Here is a 23,368-nt window from a genome sequence, read left to right as displayed (position 1 = left end):
GTGTGACCTTAGACACGACTCTGTCCCTCTCCGAGCCTCGGTGGCCTCAGCTGTGAAATGAGGGTGGAGGGTGGACCACCGAGAGTTTGTACAGATTGGACGTTGGGAGAACGGACCTCTGCCTTTCTGCTGTTTATAGTCTCCTTGCCCAGGACGTTAACGGAGAAGCGTGAACAGTGGGAGTGACCCGCAGTGTCTGAGTGACCGTGGGCAAGTCCCTAGCCCTGGCCCTCACCTTCCTCATCAACAAAAGGTGTGCGCTGACCTCTTTTAAGGTCTCCTTAATATTTGGGTGTTATGGGTTTAGATAGAGACAAGGTAGGAAGTGCCCCATTCACTACAAGTTTTTCCTTAAGGTGTGTGATAGAATGTCTTATTAGAGGTTGGACTAGACCCTGGCACGAATTCCCCTTAGTCCCCAGGTTTTGTGGTTCTGCGTGTTCTCCAACCCTCCGTGTATTGGAGGAGTGATTTAATTCAAGGGTTGGTGCCATCTCTCAAGCTGAGCAATACCAGTATTTTCACTGGCCTGAATCAAAGAGCAGTTGCACGGAAAAGTCTGACATTGCAGCCTTTTTGTGTTTCAGTGGCAGGGAGGCAAGATGACTTCTCTCCCCCAAGCTTGGAACAGCTGAAGGAAACAACAGTACAACATGAGAACAACGAAGGTCTACAAACTGGTCATCCACAAGAAGGGCTTTGGGGGCAGTGGTCAGTATTGATTGGTCTTTGGGCGTTGTGTAATTGGCTGAGATTTCTGGTGTGTCCAGTGCCTTGAAAATTACACACTGACTCATGTGACAATTGAGGCTAGGCAGGCATCTTAATTTATGAAGTAGCAACCGGGAGGGCAGTAGGGCCAGAGAGCACAGGCCCCTTCTAGAAGCATTTGCATTCTGACTTTGAAGGCACATTGTGAATATGCCAGTTTACTACCCTTCATTTGTGTTTTGATTTACATACTTATTTTATATATTCCATAAAATTACAGTCTGCACTGGTTTAGCAGATAAGAGAAACTTACATTCGATGAGAGAGAAGTAACGTGTGTAGGACAGGTGTGATCAAAACCAGAACCTTTGCATGGCTCCAAGGCATAGTGAGATGGGTCAGGACACAGCAGATTGTCCTGTATTAAACTGGAGTATCAGCTCTGCCTCTAATTTTCCTGTGCCCTCAGGCAAGCCCCTCATTTACCTGACCTACAAACTCAAGCCCTTTAGAAGTTTCTCTCTTTCTCTTAGTACCTTGAATCTGGAAATCTGCAGATTAGGATAGCACTTAGTAATATTATTATTATTATTATTATTGTTTTTGTAAAGGAATAATTTTCCCCTTCTGCCTTATCAACCTTATTTGCTTCAGAAATTGTAATTAACAACCCCACAAGTCTTTTAAAATTGTGTTTTAGTATGCATTTGCTCTGATGTATATATAAGCCTCCCAAGGGCAAGGACTTCCCAAAGGAGAAAACAATAGTTTCTTTATCAGAAGGTGTGTGAGGATTTAGTCACATGTTGTATGTAAAGTATTTAGCAGAGTATCAGGGTCTTGCTGCTCAATAAATGTAGTCATAATTACCAAGGCAGAGATACACGAGGCATTGCTCTATTTAAAACACAATTTTTGCTAAATTGCAGTCTGTCGTTAATACTGTGCTTTGTATGCAGTTGGTGCTGCCTGAACATTCATGGAGTAGAATTGAATAGACAATAGAAACAACTTTTGATAGAGAGGATACAAGGGTATAGTATACACAGTGTATATACAATGTATAGGAGTTTACTTTTAAAGACATGTGAGACAAAGTAGCTGGGTGTTGTACCCAGTCTTTTGCAGGAATATAAATAAAAACACATCCAACAAATATGAGGTGCATCACTGTGCTGAACATAAAGGTTATGAATATGACAAAGCCCCTTGTTCCTAAGGAGCTGTCAGCTTACTGAGACAGACATGCAAAAAGAAAATGATAAAGCAGAATAGAATATGTACTCATTAGGGAGCCTAATTCAGACTATGGAAGTTAAAGGAAGGTATCCCAGAGGATTTGACATGTAAGTGTTCATGGAAACAACATGCCAAATAAAATTTAGGATTAACCCAGTGCTTTGCTTTTCTAGGCTGAATTTTTGTTGGGTTTGATTATGTTTGAAATCGGGATGTACTGGTCATAGTTTTAGTATAATTAAAGGTCAATATTGTCCTCAAAATTAAACAAAAAAATCACCCCATGTTTATGATTCTGAGTTTGTTATAGTTAAGAGTTCTTTCCTACCTCCAGAGAGCCGGGGATGGGGGTAGATAAACATCTAAAGCTACGCCCTCCTGTATTTTAAAGGTCTCATTGGACCCTAATGTGAACTGAAATCTGAAGTTTTTTCCTGATAAGTGCTGCCCTCCAAGGTCCAGGGCATTTTATTTGGGTTGATTTTTATGACGTGTGAGAGGTGGGTGGGCTTTACGTAGAAGGAACCCTGGACTAGTAATCAGTCCTAGCTTTGCTGTTAGTTCACCTTATCATCCAGGTTATTTCTTTACTTCTGTTTGATCCAAAGATTTATTGTGAAGGTCACATTAAGACAGTATTTTTGGAAATTATCTGACTACTGTATAAATATAAGGGAATATGCTATATATGTAGGACCCAGGTAGTTTTGTTCCTGGTAAATGCCAGGCACTGCATGATATTCGAGGGAGTAAAGTGTTGTCCCAGAGGCGTAATTCCTAGAGATCAAGGGCTGCCTTTTCCCTGGGAGCAGCAGGGTGGTAGGCAGAGCATGGGCTTGGAGACAACGGTAGCGGAACACTGTCCTACTCAGCTGCTCACTGACTTTATATTCCCGAGCAGATGCTTTAGTCAATCTAAATCTCAATTAAAAATGGAACCTCATCTTCGAGATGGGATAGTAATACCAACCTGATGGGGTCATGAGGACCCAGTGTGAGAATGTATGCTTGCCACCCGTCGTCTTAGTGTGTTTTCTGCTTGAGATTGCCGGTTTGTCTTTCAGATGATGAGCTTGTTGTGAACCCCAAAGTGTTTCCTTACATCAAGCTTGGAGACATTGTGGAGATTGCTCACCCCAGCGATGAATATAGGTAAGCATCTCATTAGGGTGAAGGGAACTAACCAGGTAGCCTATTGTTTCCAAATGATATTTTGTCTAAGGGGCTTGAGGGCAAGATAGCTCTTTGACTTTGGATAAAAATGCTTCTGCCCTTTAGGGTTTGATAAAACGGTATCTTGTAAAAAGTGGCCCCAGTCTTTTTGTTTTTAAAGGTGAGATGATAACTGAAAAATTCTATAGCATTTTATCCATTTCCTTCAGTGCAAGTTCAGAGTTTCTTGTTTCTAAGAGAAGTTTCTCTCATTATTGTGCTGCAGGTTACAGTATGTCCACCGTATTTGTTTGCTGGGATCTGTTTCTGGGAAGGTGAAGGAAGCTAGTTAGTCACTGCTTACAGCATCCTTTCTCTTTTTTTGCTTTTTTCTCAGCCCTCTGCTTTTGCAGGTCAAGTCACTTAAGGAAGATTTACAGAAAGGTAAGAATTCTGTCTGTCTTCGCTTAGGATTTTTACACTCTACTGTTCCAAAAACGACAAAACTTCACAATCTCAGGGAATGAGGGTACATTGCCTTCTCTCCTGATCAAATTGTGTTCTACTAAAAACATTATCAGATACCAAAACTGTCAAGAAATCTTGTTTGTCAGCATCTTGAGGGCACTGAAGATACTATCTTTATTTAGAGTCAGGAGGAAAGTTCATCTGAGTAGACTAAGCTTTACACTTAACTCCAAAATAATTGTTGGTAAAGTGCGTTTTCCTAAATTTTTTTTTCCTTCTTTAAGTGTCTACTCTGGGTGAGAGGGGAGGAAGAAGCATTATTAATGGTAACCTGTCACGTATGCAAAGCACTGTACCGGGAGCTTTTCGAATCTATTTTTCTTTATCTTCTGACCACCTCTTGAGTGGTGAGGAAACTGAGTCTCAGTGAGATGAACTGGCTTGCCTGAGGTCAGTAGCTGAAGGAGCCAGACATTGATTCTGCTTGCTCGTTCTGGATCCAAATCCTTTTTCCCTCTAATGACTGCATCGTGATGATCAAAGAACGAAAGTGTTAATTGATAGCAAATAAAGTAATTTCTTAAATAGTATTTAAAAGGAAGAAAACCTAATTTGTTCTAAAGGATTTTGATGTCCGTCACTTTTTCTAACTCAATTTGATGGTAAAACATTCTATAAAACCCAAATCCTAAGAACATTCCTCTTACCCTCACCCCATCTCCTGCCACTTCTTATTTTTTTTACCAGGCCTAACGGCTTCTTGAGAAGTTTGTTTCTTCCTTAACTCTCACTGCTACATTCAATCCAAACGAGAAGGTATCTCTTCCCTCTTCAGGATTTTTATAGTTTTTTGAACTTTTACAGTTTTTTGAAGTTCTTTATTTTGTCTCTTTCTATGTCTCCATTTCTGTCTGTCTCTCATTCTTTAATTGCTTAGGTTCAGGTCTTATTGTACTTGCTTGTTTCACCTAAAAGGCAGAGAATTCTAAATTTTAAGTTGGAAGGCAGCCCATGGCAAAGGATTCGTCATGTTGTTTGTTGAATATCTGAGTATTTATGGATTAGACTATACTCACCTGCTTTTTCAGAATGTGTTATCTGATCCAGATTTCTTCTCTGTTTCAGAAACTATTAGTGTGGACCAGACCGTGACTCAAGTGTTCCGTCTAAGACCTTATCAAGATGTCTACGTGAATGTTGTAGACCCTAAGGTGTGTCTTTGTTCTGGACTTGAGTATCTTTTGGGAATGAGTAGCTTTAAGGAAAAAATGGCTTACTAAGAAAGTACCGAGTTACTAAAGTATAATGTTAGACTAGTAAATATGTGGTCATATATAGGTCATTTGGATCATCGGTAATTGTAGGTTGCATTTTAAAGCTCTCATCCTTTCTTTAAAGCGTGTCATCAAAAAGATTATATATATGTGTGTTTATAAAGCTAAATGTAAACATTTCTTTTAAAATTCTATAATGGAATTCTCATTTTTCTTCTAGAAATAATGTATTGTCATTTTTCTTTTAGAAATGATGCTATGATAGGTTACAATCATTGTCCAAAAGATAATGTTGGTATTTATTTTCCTACTTATCTAAGGAAATAAAGCATACAGCTCAATGTTGTTTGAGCAGGAATCAAGACTAAGACACAGGATTAATACTCTGGCATTCTTTTTAGTTAACCATTGTACAACTGCTATAGTATCTGTTGTAGACTTGTCATCTGTGTTCAAAAGCCTTCTTTGGCAAGATATTCTGTTTGTCAGGGTTCTGCTCTTGAATGGGCTTCTAGTAGCTTTTTTTTTTTTTGCCGAAAGGTTTCTCCATGGTGAGTGGGCATTATTTTATAACTGTAAAGTGTGGCAGAGTAATGCAGAGAGGTATATTTGATTATCCCTTTTAGGATGTGACCCTGGACCTAGTGGAATTAACCTTTAAGGATCAATATATTGGCCGTGGAGATATGTGGCGACTAAAGAAAAGTTTGGTGAGATGTGGTTTTTAAAAAAGTTTATTACTTTTTCCATTACATTAATAATCCATGTTCATTATAGTGCTCAGGAAGGCTTGTAGGGAGAAGAGTATAAAATCACTTGTAATTCCAGCATCAGGGACAATTATTGTAAACACTTTGTGTGTCTTCTTCCATTCTCTTTTCGTACTTATATTGAGCTTTGTTTTGCTTATTTATTGCATAACTTTTTATTCTGCATTTTGGTTTGAATGGGAAATTATATTTTCTATTTGCATGAGACTTTAGTTTTTAGATTTTCACTTGATCTCAGTTGCTCCTCACATCTCCTCCTTGTTGATGGGTATTTATTACCCCTAATTTATAGATGCAAACACTGCAATTCAGAAGTTAAGTCATTGCCGAAGACTAGAAAGCTAGTCAGCGGTCAACCCTGGGCTAGAACCCAGCTCTTTTTCCTTTCAGGTTGGACTGCTTTTTGCTGTACCCCTTCATCCATTTTCCTTATTTGCTTATTTATTTATGACTAATATTTTCCACTGAAAATGATCAGTTCATTGTGAGCTGGTGCTGAAAATTCTCCTTATTGGACTTTTTGATATTTTGATAAATGGATTAGAATTAGATTTTCCATATAGTGTTTATATTCAGAAAAAAAATCTTTACTCATTCTTTATTTGGTGGAAGGTTCCATTTTCTAAAATGAGAAATTTCTATATTTAAATCTATATAAATGAACATGTAAATATAGACACATATGCAGACATGTATGAAGATCAATATATTAATGAAGCAGGCCATTTATTATCCACCTGGTCTTTACTATTGTCTATACTTGCCAAACTCTTAATTTACTGTTACACCTGCCCCAGCAGGTTTCCCAAGGGGTAAATCTATTACTCCCATGTTAATTGAACTTTGGGTTGTTGGAAGAGATTAGAAAGCCCAGAGACTTTCTTTGTGATCTTTTATAGCCTTGATGTGTTGTTGAATCTCTTTCTCTCTCTTCCCTTAGGTCAGCACATGTGCCTATATCACTCAAAAGGTGGAATTTGCTGGAATCAGGTAGATAGTATATCACTCTTATCTGCTAGTAAACAATAGTAGGATCTAATGTAGTAACTGGGCTCCATATGTCATTTGAGGTACAGTAGCTTAAAATGTTAGGTTATTGTAGCTAAAACAAACCAAAAAACCCCCAAAATGAGCTATAGTAGTTTTAAGATGAATGGAAGTTGCTGAAGCCACCTGGTATTCTGCAACAAAGGAGATACAGACTCATAATTTTAGAACTGGAAAAAGCCTTATATGGACATATTTTTTTTAACTGAAATATAATTGACATACCATATTATATTGGTTTCAGGGGTACAACATAGTGATTCATCAATTATATACATGGCTAAATGCCCACCACAATAGGTGTAACTGCCATCTGTCAACATCCAAAGATATTACAATATTATTGACTATATTTCCTAGGCTGTACTTAGATGAATATATCTAATCAAGCCTTCTCATTTTACAGATTAGGAAACAGGTTTGGAGACATAAAATGACTGGTTCCTATTCATAAAATGAATAGTTTCTGATTTTGCTGCCTTTTAAAATATACTGCACTGCTCTTGGTTTATTAAAATTACTTCTATATTGCTGTTTGTGAAGAAGAGAGAAAAGGACTTTTTGAAACCCCTTTTAAATTAACAAAGCACATAGTAAAGCCTTCAAACAGTACAAAAAGGTTTATAATGAAATATAAATCTCATCCTTAGAAGAAAGTGTTTATTTCCTGAAATTTACTATGTGTACATGAGCATATTTACATTTGGTTGACTCACTTTTTGTGAGGCTAGGATTAAGCGGCGCGTCCCAGGGATGCAGTCTGTCCCCCCTCATGATGTTCCCCGCCAACTTTTCACTCGATGGTCTCATCCACTGATGATTGTTGCAAGATGGCGATTTTCTAATTCTGTCATTCCTACCTTTATTAGCCAGAATCCTTTTAGTGACAAGCTTTCATCATCAACTAGGGCTCTTTGATTAGTCTGAACTACTGATCCTAAAAAAAAGAAAAGATAAAGGATTAATTTTTTCCAAAAAGTGGTATTTCTTAGAGGGTCAACACTCTTTGAAAAATCTTAATAACTAAAGCACAGCCAAAGAGGTGACTAAGTCTGAAGCAGAACAAGAAAACAACCTAGATTAATGCCTTCCAATGCAAGCCTGGCTCTCCGAGGTGGCGAGCCACAGTCAGGAGACCGATATTCTATGTCTTTGCCGCCAGTGATGAGCAGGGCAATGTTGGGCAGGCTAGGGACCTAGTCTCTGGAGTGTCCTCATCTGCAGAGTGAAATGTTTGGTTTAGAATCTTTTCCTGTAAAGGATCAGATTGTAAATATTTTAGACTTTGGGCCACATGAATCTCAGGTCTCTGTCACAGATTCTTTGTTGTTTTTTCAACATTGAAAAATGTGAAATCCATTCTCAGGTGTTTCACCTGCAGGCTATAGTTTGCTAAGCCCTGGTTTGGAAATCCTGTCATATGCCATTCAGTCTTAACTTCTTGTTTCTCTCTGTAAATGTCCTCATACACAGTGCTAGAAATGAAATTGAAATGAAAACCCTGGCTAGTGTTAGTTTTTAACTTTTAAAGATCTGTCCTAATATTTCGCTCATTTATGGTTAAATGTAAACCACAGAGTCTTCTACCATTTTTCCAGAAGACTTATTTATAGTCTTCCTACACTGAATCAAAAGTCACTTTCTTTTCCTTAACTTTCATGCATGCATGAAAGCATGCAACTTTCAAAAAGAGAAAGAAAGTTACTCTGGGCCTCATGTGGGAAAAGAAAGTACAGTTCACCCTTGAACAAATGGGTTTGAACTGCACAGATCCACTTATATATGGATTTTTTTCAATAAATACATAGGAAAATTTGTTGGAGATTTGAGACAATTTGAAAAAACTTCTTTAGCTGTATTGTAAGAATACAGTATTCATACATATAACATATGAGCTATGTGTTAATCAACTCTTTTTGTTACTGGTAAGACTTCTGGTCAACAGAAGGCTATTAGTAGGTACATTTTTGGGGATTCAAAAGTTATATGTGGATTTTCGACTTCATGGGGGTCGGTGCTCCTAACCCCTGTATTGTTCAGGAGTCAACTCTATAGTTATTATTTGTATAAAGTCATAATAAATTATTAAATCATTTCTTTGTAATTAGGCTTTTAACTTGGTAATATAGTCAATAGTTAAGGGCATATGAGACAGTTTCATTACTTTGAGATGCTGCCTTTACAACATTCTTTTCCCTTAAAAGATAAACATTTTGATTTTCTTTGAGTAAATTCCCAATGTATTCTTTAAAGTGTCTTTAAAAAACTACAATCAGTATTTTAAAAAGTTAAAGAAAATTTTAAAAGAAAAATAGTGCACTAAAATCTTATATCCTAACAATTTCTCTTTTTGTAAGTATTCAACTTGAAAACTTATTTGCTCTCATTGTAAAGAGATTTCATTTTCCCAGATAAAGTTTTTGGGCTTGCCAACTAGCTGTAGTTTCTTTTTTTACTTAAAAAATTTAATTTTTGGACTCACACTCCAGAGAGAGCAATATTGATTAATTTCTGGCTTTGACTTCTCAGTTGTTCAGAAGCAGACAGTCCTGTGTAGAGAGTCACACTTGAAAGCCCCTTGGAACATCCAGTTTGGGTGTTTTTCAGCTAGATATGCCTCACTTGAACTCTGATTCTATGGTAGCCATTCTCTTAAAATATTTCTCCTAGTTACAGAAATTTAAGAACCACTTGTTTAGCACATGCCATATACCAGGCATATGCTAAGTATTTTTACAATTAATGCCTGCTCTTTGTAGGCAATTTGAAAAACAGAATAAAGAAGCAGGAAAAAACAGTATTATTACTACTTAGAAGCAACTACTGTTAACATTTTGACATAGCTGTGTCAAAATACTGTCTTTTTTTCTTTTTGACTTGAGACTATATAGTAAGCACAATTTTACGTACTGTCAAAAAAACCCAAAGACTCTGTTTTCATAATTTTAAAAAATATTTGTTGTGGAAAATTTGTATTATACAGAGTATAAAGAAGAAAATTTACAATGGTATATAAGTCAACTACCCTATAGGCAACTACTATTAAATTTTGGTGTGACCTTCCAATATTGTATTTTCATACATATACACATATGCATGTATCTTGACTTACATGATGATACTCTGTAGTCTATCTTGTATCCTTTTTTCCACTTGAAAGATATAAAATTAAAATTCCTTGTAAACAATATTTTAATGGTTCCATGATACTTTGTTGTCTGGGTGCACCATAATTTGCCTAACTGATCCACCATTGCTGGATATGTAGGTTATTCGAAGGTGTGTAATACAAATGACCCTACAGTGACCATACTTTGCACTTTCTTAAACTTCTTATTCATAGGATGATGAAACTTAGCTGTAAAGGATAGTGGAGATCACTGACTCCCTACAGTTCAATTGATAGTACAGGAAAGGAAAGTGATCTTCCCAAGGTCCTACATATGTCAAGGATTAGTGACCCACAGATCACCTTCTTCCTGGTCCAGGGCTTGGCAGTGTGCTGTTCTGCCCTTTTAGTGGGAGGCCTTTTGTGCTATTGGGTTGTGTCCTGCGGGGATATGGATTTTGCACTTGCCTCTGTCAGTGGCATTTCTTTCTCCCTTGCACCAGTCAGAAAGAGAAGAGATGCTGCCTCAGGGCCATTCTCAGATCCTGTTTGGGTAAGGGCAAATTACAGGTTTGGGAGTAAAGGTCAAGGTTGTGTTTGTGTGTTATAAAGAACCATTTCCATAGGAATAATAACTGTTTTGCAGCTTACCAAGTCCTCTACTTTGCAGTACCTCATTGGATCTTCCCAAGAGCTCTAGAAGATAGATGGAGTAGGATTCTTATTAACCACAGTTACTGATATTTTAAAAAACTGACGCTCAGAAATGTGATGGCCTAACTGCCTCAGGGAGTGGAGGTGCAGGAATCTAAGCCCAAATGTTGTAACACCACTTTGTCTATATATAAGAGCAGAAGTTGGTGAGTTAGTGCACTAACAACTAGCTCGTATTAGAGGCTTGGTTGATTTGGTGTTCATTAGCTCATGTGCAGAGTACTTCCTGCACATAGAACTCATAAATCATGGGCACGCTAGCTGCTTCTTTAGAATGTTAAAGAAACAGAAATCCTTTGTCAGGTCAGGCTTTCCAAAACTGTTCACTCACAGACACACTCAGGCAGAGGAATAACAAGAGGCCCCCCCCTCTTGGTGAAAGCAGAGCTGGGACCCCAAGAAGCATATTTGAAAACTATGGGTCTTGTCCAGCCTTCTTCATTTTATAGATGGGAAGGAGGCCCAGGGAGGCTGATCATCCAGTGGTTCCGGGGTAGTCGGAGCTATGACTCACACTACACAGTGTTTTCCTGGCTTTTGTTTTATGTCTTCCTCTTTTCCTTATGAAAACTGATTGCTTAGAGTTAGGCAGGCAACTGACTGCCTTGGGGTTAGTAGAAGAGAAGGGCTTACATGGGTGATTGAGGGATGATTATAAGGCCCTCCAGTAACAGCTACCATTTCTTTTCCAGGATAGAGTTTTGTGTTAATATTTACTGTTGTTACAGTTCCTGCTAATATATACAGCCATTAGTTCTCTTAATTGAACACTTCATACTCCAGCACTGCCCTGAATAGTTTCTCTACATTACCTGGTTTTATTCTCAAAACAGTTCTGTTGATGTAAGTATCATTATCTCATTTTTTGAGATTAGGACACTGAGCCTTACAGAATTATTTCCCCATGGCCATTCAACAAGTGACATTCAGAGCTGAGATTCCTGCCTAGACCAGTTTCACTCCAGGTTGGTCATCTCCAAAGGCCATGCTCTTTCAGCTGTACTCTCCATTTATGTCCTTAAAAAGTTACAGAGGAAAAAACAGCAAGTGCCCAAAATGTAGTACCAAGTTGCCGTGTAAATTTTTCAGCCAAATGGTCTCCATTGAGTAGAAACCCTGTCCTTTCATGCCTCCTAATTGCTTGTCTTCCAATCCTGATATTAAATGGATTTTGTTGTTGTTGAGACTCTTTGTAACAAAGCTGGGCTTAACAAAATTGTTCATTTGTGTTTCATAACTGTTTCTGTGACATGAACCCTTTAGTGATTTGACGAAAGCTGTAATTCTCTGCCCAGAAATCTTTGAATCATTTCAGAGGGTTTCATGGGTTCCCTGAAGCCCTTCCTTAGACTCAAATGTTGTCTGTGGACTCCCAGCTGAAGAGCTTCTGTTGTACAAATTCAGTACACTCTGAGAATTCTTAATTGTTGTGCTGTCTGCTCATGGTGTGCTCTCTGGAAATCTGTAACCAGCCAGGTCATTTGGGCATAAATATTAGAGTTGAAATGAGCCCCCCTGAAGTCATCCCTGTTTCTTCTTGGTTTATATAAGACTTTAATAATGTCTGTGTGAATCTTTTCAGGGCACAGGCTGGTGAGCTGTGGGTCAAGAATGAGAAGGTCATGTGTGGTTATATCAGTGAAGATACCAGGGTAAGATTGATAAAATGCTTTTGTGGTTTTAGTTCTCCATACCATTATGTTGTTACAGTTCCTGCTAATACATACAGCCATTAGTACTCTTAATTGAACACTTCATACTCCAGCACTGCCCTGAATAGTTTCTCTACATTACCTGGTTTTATTCTCAAAACAGTTCTGTTGATGTAAGTATCATTATCTCATTTTTTGAGATTAGGACACTGAGCTAAAGTCCTGAAGTCAAAAACAAATCAGAGAAATGAGCCAAAACTTGATAATCTCATGATAGCTACTGTACCTAGGTGGATGGTGTTGTAATATTGTCAGGGATTCCTGAAATCCTGTTTTACAGATGAATTTCTCCAGTTTGGGATTGATCTTCATCTTCTTCTGAAGGAGGTCTGAACGTGGAGATGTAGTGTCTACCTTGCAGTCTTCCATGCCCACTAATACATAACAAAAATTAAACTCTGTAGAAGATTGTAGTTGATAAATAAAAAGAGAGACCTTTGCAAAGGAATCTTCTTCTTTGGCTCTCTGTTCTGGTTGAAAAAATCCAAACTGAAAAGCTGTAAATATTACCCATGCTGGTGAAACCACATGTCTGCTTTTCCTTGTTCTCATCTCCCTGCCTCCCCTTGAGAGCAATGGTTCTCAACCAGGGACAAGATGGCTTCCCCAGGAGTCTTTTAGCAACAACTAGAGACATTTTTTGTTGTCACAATTTGGGTTAGGTGGACAATGCTTCTGAACACGCTGCATGTTGTACAACAGCTCTCAAGAACTGAGAATTACCTGGTCCAAAACAGCGGTGATGCTGGGGGGTGGCGATCTTGTGCATTGTGAGATGGTTAGCCATATCCCTGGCTTTTATGCCCTAGCTTCCCAGAGCACCCTGCAAATTGTGCCAACCAGAGATGTCTCCAGGCATTGCCCCTGGTTGAGAACCAGTGCCTTTAGAGGTAACCATTATCTGAATTTTATTTTTGTATTTTTTCTTGCTGTTTACATAGTGTTAATACACTATGTTATTTGTTTCGCCTATTTTTGAGCTTTATTAGAGTAGAATAAAAGTATTAGTCTTTTTTAGCTAGTCTTTTTGTACTTAATACTATATTTTTAATCTATAATTAGGAGGGTATTTATTGGGTCATAGGTGCTGCTATGTGAGATAATGCCAAACTATTTTTCAAATTCTGTGTTAATACTCCTAGTAGCAATACATAAAATCTGTTGTTTTTCATTTTTCCCAGCACCTGGTCTAAGATTTTTAAAGTTTTTGTGAGTCTAGTGGGCATAAATTGGTATTTTATAGTGATCTTCATTTGCTTTTGCTCAGTTTTCTAGAAATTCACTCCTAAGCATGACTCACAAAGACCATGGTAACTTGGCATATACTTACCTCTTCAACCATATTCATTCAGTCATTTAACAAATAATATGGAAGCATGTCCTGTGTGTCAGCTACAGTGCCTTTTTTTTTAATGAGGTGCAGAACATTATCAGTGAATAACCTTCATTCTAGAGGAGAATTCAGAGGGGGAACATCCCCATTCCTTGGGACCCATGGGTGACCATCATAGACAAGATCTCTCCTGCTAAGGAACTATCCCCTAGTGGGGAGACAGATGTAACTAGACACCCAGTCCATAAATGTAATTAGAGTTTATGATGAGTACCCCCTGGAAATTAATGGGGTAACTAGAAGGACTGAGGGTGGCCTCCTAAGTAAACAAGTAAAATAAGCTAAGTTAAGAATTTTGAGGGAGACAACAGGGCATTGAGATAGAGAATAACAGGAGATCCTTCTTTATAAAGGTGGGCAGCAGGGAAGGCTTGTCTGAGATGGTTCCAGAAAGGTGAGACTTAGCCAATGTATGAAGGTTGAGGCAAAGAGTGTACCAGGCAGAGGAAACAACTGTGAGAGGCTAGCGCGGCAGAAACATAGTAGAGAGTAGGGATACTGATGTCAGTGAGGGGGTTAACGGGGTGCAGCCGGTACTTGCAGGACCTTGAGGGTCACTGTAACCAGTGTAGAGTTGATTTTAAGGAGAGTTAGAATCTAGTGAAGGATTTTAAGTGGGAGACTGATACTTCAGTTATGCTTTTAAAAGAGCACTTATTCATTTGGTTGGGTTTTGTTGAACAGGAAACCCGAAATAACAGTGGCAAATTGATGCTTAAAAGTCAACTTTTTTCTCTCCTATATGAGAAGTCCATGTAGGTAATTCATGGCCAGTATGACAGTGTCACAATTACTGATGACCTAAAGCTCCTTCTGTCTTCCTGTTGTGTCTGCCATCTTTACGATTGGGCTCCCACGATCCGGCTGGAGCTGCTGTAACCACATCCATATTCAGGCAGAGGAGGGAGGAAGGGAAGGAAGACAAGGGATGCACTCTCCAGTCAAGTCAGCTTCTGTTAAGGACACAACATTTCCATTTCCATTCTGCTGCCCAGAGTTAAATCACATGTAGCTGCTCAGGAGGCTGGGAGGTGTAGTCTGTTGGCCTGATCCCTTGCTTCCCAGATAGAATCAGCTTCCCTTTACTTAGGAAGAAAGAATACTGGGGAAGCATCCACAGGACCTGCTGGAGCACCTCTGGCTCTGGTGCAGAAGTTTGTAGGGGTAAGAGTAGAAGCAGAGAAACGAGTTAGGAAGTTAGAAGATGGTGACATTAGACCAAGGTGAAGCTGTTTGCTAGCAATGGACAGATGTGGGCAAAGTTTAGGTACATTTTAGGGTAGAATCCATGAAGCTTGCGGATAGATTGGATGTGAGAAATGAAGGAAAGAAAATTAATCAGCTGGGTAGATAGGTGGTGGTGCCGTTTCTGAGAATAGGGAAGCCTGGGGAGGAGATGAGACGATGTAGGAAGTTACAAAGCTCAGTTTATGAGATGCCTGTTGGACATCTGAGTGGAGAAATCAGGGGACCCAGTTGAATGAAGCTCATTTTGTCATTTCTCCCATAATCCACCCGCCCCCCACCCCGACATCCCAGCCTTGGGAACCATTTGCTGTTCCTCAAGCGCATCGCACTGCCTCTTGCCCTCCTGTCTTTGCGCATGCTCTCTCCGTCTGGAGTGCGTGTATCCTGCCTTCCCTCTTTTCCAAGCCACTCCTCCATTCTTCAGTGCTAGTCTCAGGCTTCCCTGCTACTGGAAAGCCTTCCTGGTTCCTCCAGGCTGGAAGTGCCCTCATGGCACCCTGGCCATGTATGTATGCCAGTGCTCGTCACACGGGGTGGGTACACTGCTTGTCTTCCTTGCCACCAAACTGCAAGCGCTGTGAGGGCAAGGCCTCTATCTTTTACCTGTATATCTCAAAGTTCTCTGGCATGGCTCCTGGCACTCAGTTCCTCAAATGTTTCTTGAATTAAATTTTAGACATGCTCCCACTACTCAAGAATTCATAATCTGATTAGGAAAATAAGAATTTAATGTGTGAAAAGAAATTAACACTATGAAGGCTAATGAATGTTGCAAGGACCTTTTACTTTAGGTAATTTTTATAACCAGTTATCTGATTTTCCCTCCCGCAAAAGATTAGAAGTAGCAGATTTCAAAGGAAAAGGAGTATTTGATGTCTGTAACTTATTTTTATATAGAAAAATTAGATGAGTTGGTTGATGCAAAAAAGGGCTGGATACATGGTAAAGCAAATGTCATGTTAAGTATAGGATCTAGGTAGTGGGTATGTGGGTGTTTGCTGTTTATATTTTTTTTACTTTTTTGTATGTTTGGCAGTGTTCATAATAAAATAATAAAAAGCTCCAAAACATTTAACTGTATAATGCAAAGATAGAAATATGTCTATATAAATATTAAAATATGGAAAAAGTTCTAACTAAAGCATTAACTACTTAACATTCTGTTAATTAATGTAAGAAATTTTCAAAGTATCTTTGAAAGATATTCAAGTACAGTAAATGATCCACCTTAAAAAGAGTAAAGGAAAACAAATAGCCCATTTAAAAAAAATAGACATTTTTCCGAAGAAGATGTACAAATGGCCAATTAATACATGAAAAAGATGCTTAACATTATTAGGGAAATGTGTATCAAAACCACAATGAGATACCTACAACCTCAAACCCACTGGGATGGCTATAATAAAAACTTGAGAATTTTTTAGAAAGGACAGTAACAAGTATTGGAGAGAATGTAGAGGAATTGTAGCCCTCATACATTCCTCAAGGGAATGTAAAATGGTGCAACCACTGTGGGGCAGTTTGGTGGTTCCTCAAAAGGCTAAACAGGATTACCATGTGACCCAGCAGTTCTACTCATGGGTGTTCCTGAGAGAGTTGAAAATATGTGTTCACAAAAAACTTGCATATAGGTGTTTGTAGCACCATTATTCATAATAGCCAGAAAGTGGAAACAACCCAAGATATCCATCAGCTGATGAATAGATAGATAGATAGATACATAGATGCATTAATGAAGCTACATAACACAGGTACATTCCATAGACATACAATAGAATGTTGGACAATAAGAAAAGAATGAAGTACTTGTTCATGCAATAACACGAATAGACCTTGAAAACATTATGCTAAGTGAAAGAAACCAGTTATAATAGACCGAATATTGTATGATTCCTTGTATGTGATGTGTTTACAATAGACAAATCCATACAAACTGAAAGTAGCTTAGTGGTTGCTGGGAGAGAAGATAGTAGGGATTAATGATCTGGTAATGGAGTAATGGAAATGTTCTGGAATTAGATAGTGGTGATGGTTGCACAATATTTTGAATACACCAAAAACCACTGAAATGTAGGCTTTAATGTGAATTTTATGTTATGTGAGTTTTATCTTAACAAAAAAATGTAAACAAAACAAAAACGGAAGAGACTGTTAGGAGAGTAATTTGAATATAACAGTAACTGACAATTTCAAAGTGAAAGGCACATTAAAAAAACTGTAAAACACAGGCATAACTAAAAATACTACTTTATATACTGTACATACACACCTACTTTATAAATAAGAGTGTGTTAACGAGATCTAGAAAAGTATGTTTTAAATCAATACATAGTTTTCATACAATAAAATACGTCCATTTTATGTGTATAGTTTGATGAATTTTGACAAATGAATTTACCACCACTATTGTCAAGTATAGAACATTTCCATCACCCCAAAAATTTCCCTTTGCAGCTCCTCACTGGCAACCATTGATTTGCTTCTATCTCTAGAGTAATTTTGCCTAAAAAGTTCTCTTAAAAAAAAAAATAGAAGAACATATCTGTTTATCATTAAAAAATTAGGCAGTACATAGTAAGTACTGTTTAGTTCTCTGAAGTATTTCATAATATTAAATAGGTAAACAAGAAGCAAAACCACTCTAATGCCAGTGGCCACAGTTCACCTTGTGACAGGGATATTTTCTGAGTTTCTGTGTTTCCCCATGTTAGAGAGGGAGAGTGAATTTATATATAGACTATCTGTTACGCCTCAGAGACTATGGGAAGTGAATGGTGAGCATGCTTCTTTCTGTCTTTAAGGAGCGATGTCTCCAATGAACTAACGAAGTGTCAGACATACATTTTGCTGTCCCACCAAACCTCTTTTAAGAGCCTTGAGGAGGGAAGGGCTGGGTAAGGGGCTTAGTGGTAAAACACACAGGCCAGAAATATTTTCCTTGAGGCAGCCTGGGTATGGAGGGGGGTGCAATGTGAATTACAATTTATTAGTCTGGTATGTCATCAACTACCATGTCTTAGCCCAAGTTCTCTCTCCATAATGAGCTTTCTTTGATATTCCTAGGTAGATTCACTGCCCTTTCTCCTGCCTTTGTTTCTTGTAGGGATCTTCATGGAATGTTTATGTATGTTGCATTATTTTGCACATATTTGTCCTCTACTGTAAGTTCCTAGAGGGCAGGGACAGATCTTCTCCTCATGGCCTATGATGCCAGGGATGAAGCTCGCTCTTTGAATTCCATGTCACAATTAAGAGAAATTTTTTATCATTGCTTTTTTTTTAAATTTAATGATGGTGCTGGTAAAAAACATAAAACCTACCATATTAGCCATTTTTAAGTTCAGTAGTGTTAAGTATATTTACATTGTTGTGAAACAGACCTCCAAAACTTTTTCATCTTGCTGAATTGAAATTCTGTACATCATTGCTTTTTTATGCAATTATGTTTTTGTTTATTTCAGGTGGTGTTCCGTTCTACGTCGGCTATGGTTTACATATTTATTCAGATGAGCTGTGAAATGTGGGATTTTGATATTTATGGTACTGTTCCTAAATGCTGGTTGTAACTGCTACTGGGGAGAATTTTCTGGTTGTCCCCAAATTGGTATAATTTTACAGTAAGCTCTTGACACTCTCTAAAGGTCATGAGATCTTTACAAATCCCCAAATGCTAAATTAAAAATAAATATTTTAATATATTTTATACATACATAATGGAATCCATGAAATGTAGTAAAGTATTAATGGAAAAATCTGATTTCTCAAAGTTTTAATTAGTCTTGTGAGTACAGAATGAAATGTCCCAGAGAAAGTGACTGTGACTCTGAACCAACACTTTCTGATGTTTTTCATTTCTTTTCCTATCACTCACAGAAACCTTTGTATTTGTCTCATTTTATTAAAATTACCACATAATGAGTAGAGAACAGTAAAGCTGTTACGAGTTGTGGATACTGTGTCCAGCACACCAGCTCATGGTGTGTGCAATTCAAATTTTTGTTTAGCAGAATTTCAAGTTAATTTTTGCTGTGGGCCATCAAGGTCAGTCAGGAACAGCCAGAGCTATGAATGATAATTCAGTGAATGCCCAGGGTCTACCAGATAATGTTCAAACAAACTTTAAGCATTATTATGAATGTAGTCATATTCAGAGGTTAGATGGTTCTCTCATTCTGAAGATACCGTCATTTTCAATCACCAAAGCTTTTTCAATCTTGGGTTTTACCTTGTAACCATGGCATCTAACTGGGTGAGGTAAATATTAGATTTTGCTCAATAAGAAGTCTAGGTTGAAACTACTTTTATACATCTAGCTTTTTATGATGTTGTCTTCAGATGTAGCAGAACCCACTTTCTCTTTGGTCCTATTCCTGTCACTTCACTGAGAGAAGAAACTGTAAGCAAGAAATGAACATAATCCTCAACCCCTTCTCATTTCTTTTCAGGGGATCTATATTTTGAGAAAGCTGTGAATGGTTTCCTTGCTGATCTCTTTACCAAATGGAAGGTATGTTTCTTCTTATGCTGTAAATCTCATTGAGTAAACATTAATCAATGTAGATTTTAAAAATACACTATTTCTATTAAGATGACTTTGAGATATCTTAGCTAAAGCCAAAATTGACAAGACTTCAGATTTGAATTACCTTAATCACCTCAACATGGTAAAGGCCATTTTTGAGAAGCCCATAGCTAACGTCAGACTCAATGATGAAAGATGAAAACTTTGCCCCTTAAGGTCAGGAACAAGATAAGGACCCCTATTTTCACTATTGATTTTCAGTGTTGTACTAGAAGTTCTAGCCAGAGCAACTAGGCAAGAAAAAGTAATAGAAGGAATCCATATTGGCAAAAATGAAGTAAAATTATCTCCATTCACAGATGACATCCTATATGCAGAAAATCCTAAAAAATCCATACACACAAAAAACAACTCTGAGAATTAATAAATTCAACAAAGCTTCAGGATACAAAATCAACACAAAAATCATTTGTTTTTCATCAGCAATGAATAATTTGAACAGGAAATTAAAAAACAAGGAATCAAATTTTAAAAAGGAAATTAAATAATCCCATTTATAAGGGCATCAGAGCAAATAAAGTACTTTGGAATAATTTATCCAGGGAGGTGCAAGACTTGTACACTAAAATTTACACACCATTACTGAAAGAAATTAATAAGACCTAAATAAATGAAAAGAAAATCCATGTTCATCAATTGGAAGACTTAATATTGTTTAAATGGCAGTACTACCAAAGCAAACTATAATTCATTGCAGTCCCTATCAAAATCCCAATGTCCTTTTTTTTTTCAGAAATGGAAAAGCTGATTCTAAAATTTATGTGGAATTGCAAGGGATCTTGAATAGCCAAACAATCTTGAAAAAGAAGAACAAAGTTGGAGGACTCTTACTTCCTAATTTCAAAACTTACTACAAAGCCAAAGTAGTCAAAGTTATGGTACTGGCATAAGGTAGATAAATAGATCAATGGAGTAGAATTGAGACTCCGTGTAGAATGTACATGACTACATATGGTTAAGTTGATTTTAGGCAAGGATGTCAAGTCCATTCAATGAGGGAAAGAATAGTCTCTCTAACAAATTGTTCCGAGACAACTGGGCAGCCACATGCAGAAGGACCCTTACCTCACATTGTATATAAAAACTAACTCAAACTTGATCAAAGACCTAAATATGAGAGCTATTTGAGGTCACCTGTGCAGTGGAAAGAGCATGGAGTTTGTATTAAAACAGACTGGGCTTAAAATTCGCTTTTTCATCTTGAGAAGTAATCCGTTTCTCTGAGCCTCTATATCCTTACCTGAAAAATGGAGATGGTAATAGTACCTACCTCTCAAGGTGTTGTAAAGTATCTGCATATAATTAAGTCTCTATAGGATATAGATCTCAGTGGAGTCTAAGTCCCATTCTCTTTCCTTGGTAATATGGCAGCAATATTCTTCAGCTATGAAGTTTAGAGAAATAGGAATGTGATGCTTGCTCTCAGATGCTTGCAGACTTGCAGGGTAGTTTGGATCAGCAAAACCATACGTTTCAGGGGTTGGGATTGAACTCACAAAGCTGAGGAAGGTTTGGATGGCTGGAAAGGAAGACAGGGAGGTGTTTCATGTGGAGAATATGAGCAAAAGGATGAAGATGGGTATGAGAGTGGGGTGTGGTCTTATGTGGTTCCATAGAGGGTTTGTGTGGGGAATAATCAAGTAATACGATTGGATTAGATGGATGGATCAGGTCAACACATGCAGTTTGGGCTTGATTTGAAAGGAAGCAGGAGCTATTAAAGATTCTGGAGTAAATAGTGTTATCAAAGCTGGGGAGAATTTAAGGAATGGTAGTACAGTAGCTAGGAGCAATTTGGTAAAGGGACAGACTGGAATTAAGCTTCTGCAGTCGTATAGTTAAAGGTAATCAGGCCTGTGGGTCTGTCTGAGGAGGGGACCTGAAGAGGAGCACAAATAGCAGGGGCTGCAGGAATCCAGGCCCCAGAGGTGGGCTGAATGATGGTCACCTTGGACCACATAATGGCCATTTCAGTATTGGGTCTATGAAAACCTCCATTTCAAGGGTGGCTCGGTTGTCCTTTAGATATTCCCCAACCCAAGATTCTGTAAGTGTATGTATGATTAGCTGTAGGGACAGGATATGGCACAGGCCCACTCATTAGTTTACAGGACTTTGCTCTTAGGATTTGATTATTTTTAAAAATCAAGTACTTGATTTTAAAGAAAGAACTTGAAAATGAATTGAAATAACTTCCTGTAACCACTCGGTGTTGATTTATTGAAGTTTAGTGAGGATTGTTTTTTCTTCATACATCCTATTGAGTAACTTAAAGTTAACACTGTGGATAGCAGTGTTGAGCATGGGAGTATTGAACAGTATTGAGCAAGATGAAAAATGAATTTGTAAATTCATTTCTGAGCCCAAAATATAGTTGTGATGGGGGTAATCATAATAATCCTGGTTAACATTTATTGTTTTGACATATCAGGTATCGTAGAAAGTGTTTTGAACACATTATCTGACAAAGTCCTCTGTTCCCTATTAGACAGGTAGGGAAAGTACAGCTCAAAGAGGTCAGTAACTTGTTCATGAGCAATAGCATAAAAAAGCTGAATGAGGATTCTAATCTGGTTCCATCCATTGATCCAGAACTAGCCTGAGCTCTTAACTCCTGAGCTGTCCTATGTTTCTATAATCCCGGCCCATGTCACCACTGTTGTATGTTATCTCCTGTGTTACATATGAGTTGGGAGACTTGTATGTCCACACCAGCCCATTGTAAGGTATTTTTCCTACATGTCACATTTCAAAATCAGGTAAATTTAGAGCTGAGTTTGGAACACTAGGAGTATGTTAAATTAGTCGGTGGCTAATGCAGGTTTGCTCTTTACTAGTACTCTGTTCTTGGTACTGTGGCTTGTATTTAGGAATTTCTGTCTGCTTGAGGTATATCCATGGAAGAATATAAGGTGGAGTGTAATGTGCATTGTTTTATATATATATATATATACCTTACATGGTAAATGCTGAATTGTATAGTCATTAAGTCTGGTTGAGCTAGAAATGGGGTTGGTCAGAGTAGGCTGTTGTCTTCAAAAACCCAGGAGGAACTGAAACTGGGCTTGCTGGCTCACTGGTGCAAGCCAAATTTTGTGCCATCTGTACACACCCCATTTCCAGAACATTGATCTTCTGACTCCTTGGAAGTGTTTATTCTCACTAGTCCCTATCCCAGTGCAAAGGTAATTCATTGCCTTGGCTTTGACCCTGCCTCTCAAGCAGTCCCCAATTCTCTTCCTGTGATAGTGGTGACTGGGGGTGGAGGGAGCTTTGATACTTACTCCACCACCATGGGTTCTCTTCTTGTTCACTAAACTACTGTTCTAAAGAAATTAAAAAAAAAAAAAAACCACTGTGATCAAATACCATGATTCTCTGACGCTGGGCTGTCAAATCAAAAGCTGGGAAATAGCGGCCTGTACGTACTGGTGATACACAGTTTTCAAAGCACTTTCCTCATTCCTGGGACTTGAGGTAACTTGCCCAAGGTCACACAGTGGTAAGTTTCAGAGTCAGGACTCAGTCCAGGCTTCTGATTGCCAGCAGAGCTCTGTCCACTGCCTTATACAACCTACAGTTAGTGACGTTACCCAATACTGCATACTGCCACTGAGGCTCCTAGAATTAAAAATAACGGTGTTCGTGCAGGCTGCTTCATATCTAAGTCAATGAAATAAACGTGTGCCCTCTTTTTCTCTACTCATGTTTAGGAGAAGAACTGTAGTCATGAAGTGACAGTGGTCCTATTTTCTAGAACTTTCTATGATGCAAAATCTCTGGGTAAGTCTTTCTCCTACAGTTATTTTTTGTTAAGCTTCTGCCTCCCCCAACCATTCTTTCACATCTTTCCCACTGCATTTATGCTCCATCTTTCCCACCTTTTCTGTTATGAGGACAGGATAAAATGGAAGATAGCACCATCCGTTAGTGGATGTAAGAAGTTTGT

At 38.1% G+C, this 23,368-nt stretch overlaps 1 protein-coding gene across 22 annotated transcripts in view; it reads left to right on the top strand.

Annotated features, from left to right (window-relative positions):
- The window catches only part of DEPDC5 (DEP domain containing 5, GATOR1 subcomplex subunit), a 112,089-nt gene that overhangs the window by 305 nt on the left and 88,416 nt on the right, over positions 1-23,368 (top strand). For 21 of the 22 annotated variants that reach the window (XR_008993877.1, XR_008993875.1, XR_008993876.1 and 18 more), the window contains exons 2-12: positions 140-253; positions 588-711; positions 3,015-3,102; positions 3,500-3,546; positions 4,696-4,781; positions 5,471-5,554; positions 6,555-6,604; positions 12,067-12,136; positions 18,299-18,377; positions 19,283-19,344; positions 23,133-23,202. Coding sequence is in view for 19 of the 22 variants with exons in the window: in XM_057492363.1 (XP_057348346.1) it covers positions 654-711; positions 3,015-3,102; positions 3,500-3,546; positions 4,696-4,781; positions 5,471-5,554; positions 6,555-6,604; positions 12,067-12,136; positions 18,299-18,377; positions 19,283-19,344; positions 23,133-23,202 (694 nt within the window). In the remaining 3 variants the exon portion in view is untranslated. Of the gene's footprint in view, positions 1-139; positions 254-587; positions 712-3,014; positions 3,103-3,499; positions 3,547-4,695; positions 4,782-5,470; positions 5,555-6,554; positions 6,605-12,066; positions 12,137-13,015; positions 13,087-18,298; positions 18,378-19,282; positions 19,345-23,132; positions 23,203-23,368 lie in introns of those variants that run through there. The other variant, XM_057492374.1, reaches the window with a different exon arrangement.

This window comes from Manis pentadactyla, chromosome 14, assembly GCF_030020395.1.
Source record: "Manis pentadactyla isolate mManPen7 chromosome 14, mManPen7.hap1, whole genome shotgun sequence".
Taxonomy (NCBI): Eukaryota; Metazoa; Chordata; class Mammalia; order Pholidota; family Manidae; genus Manis; species Manis pentadactyla.
This window is presented reverse-complemented; position numbering and strand designations above follow the sequence as displayed.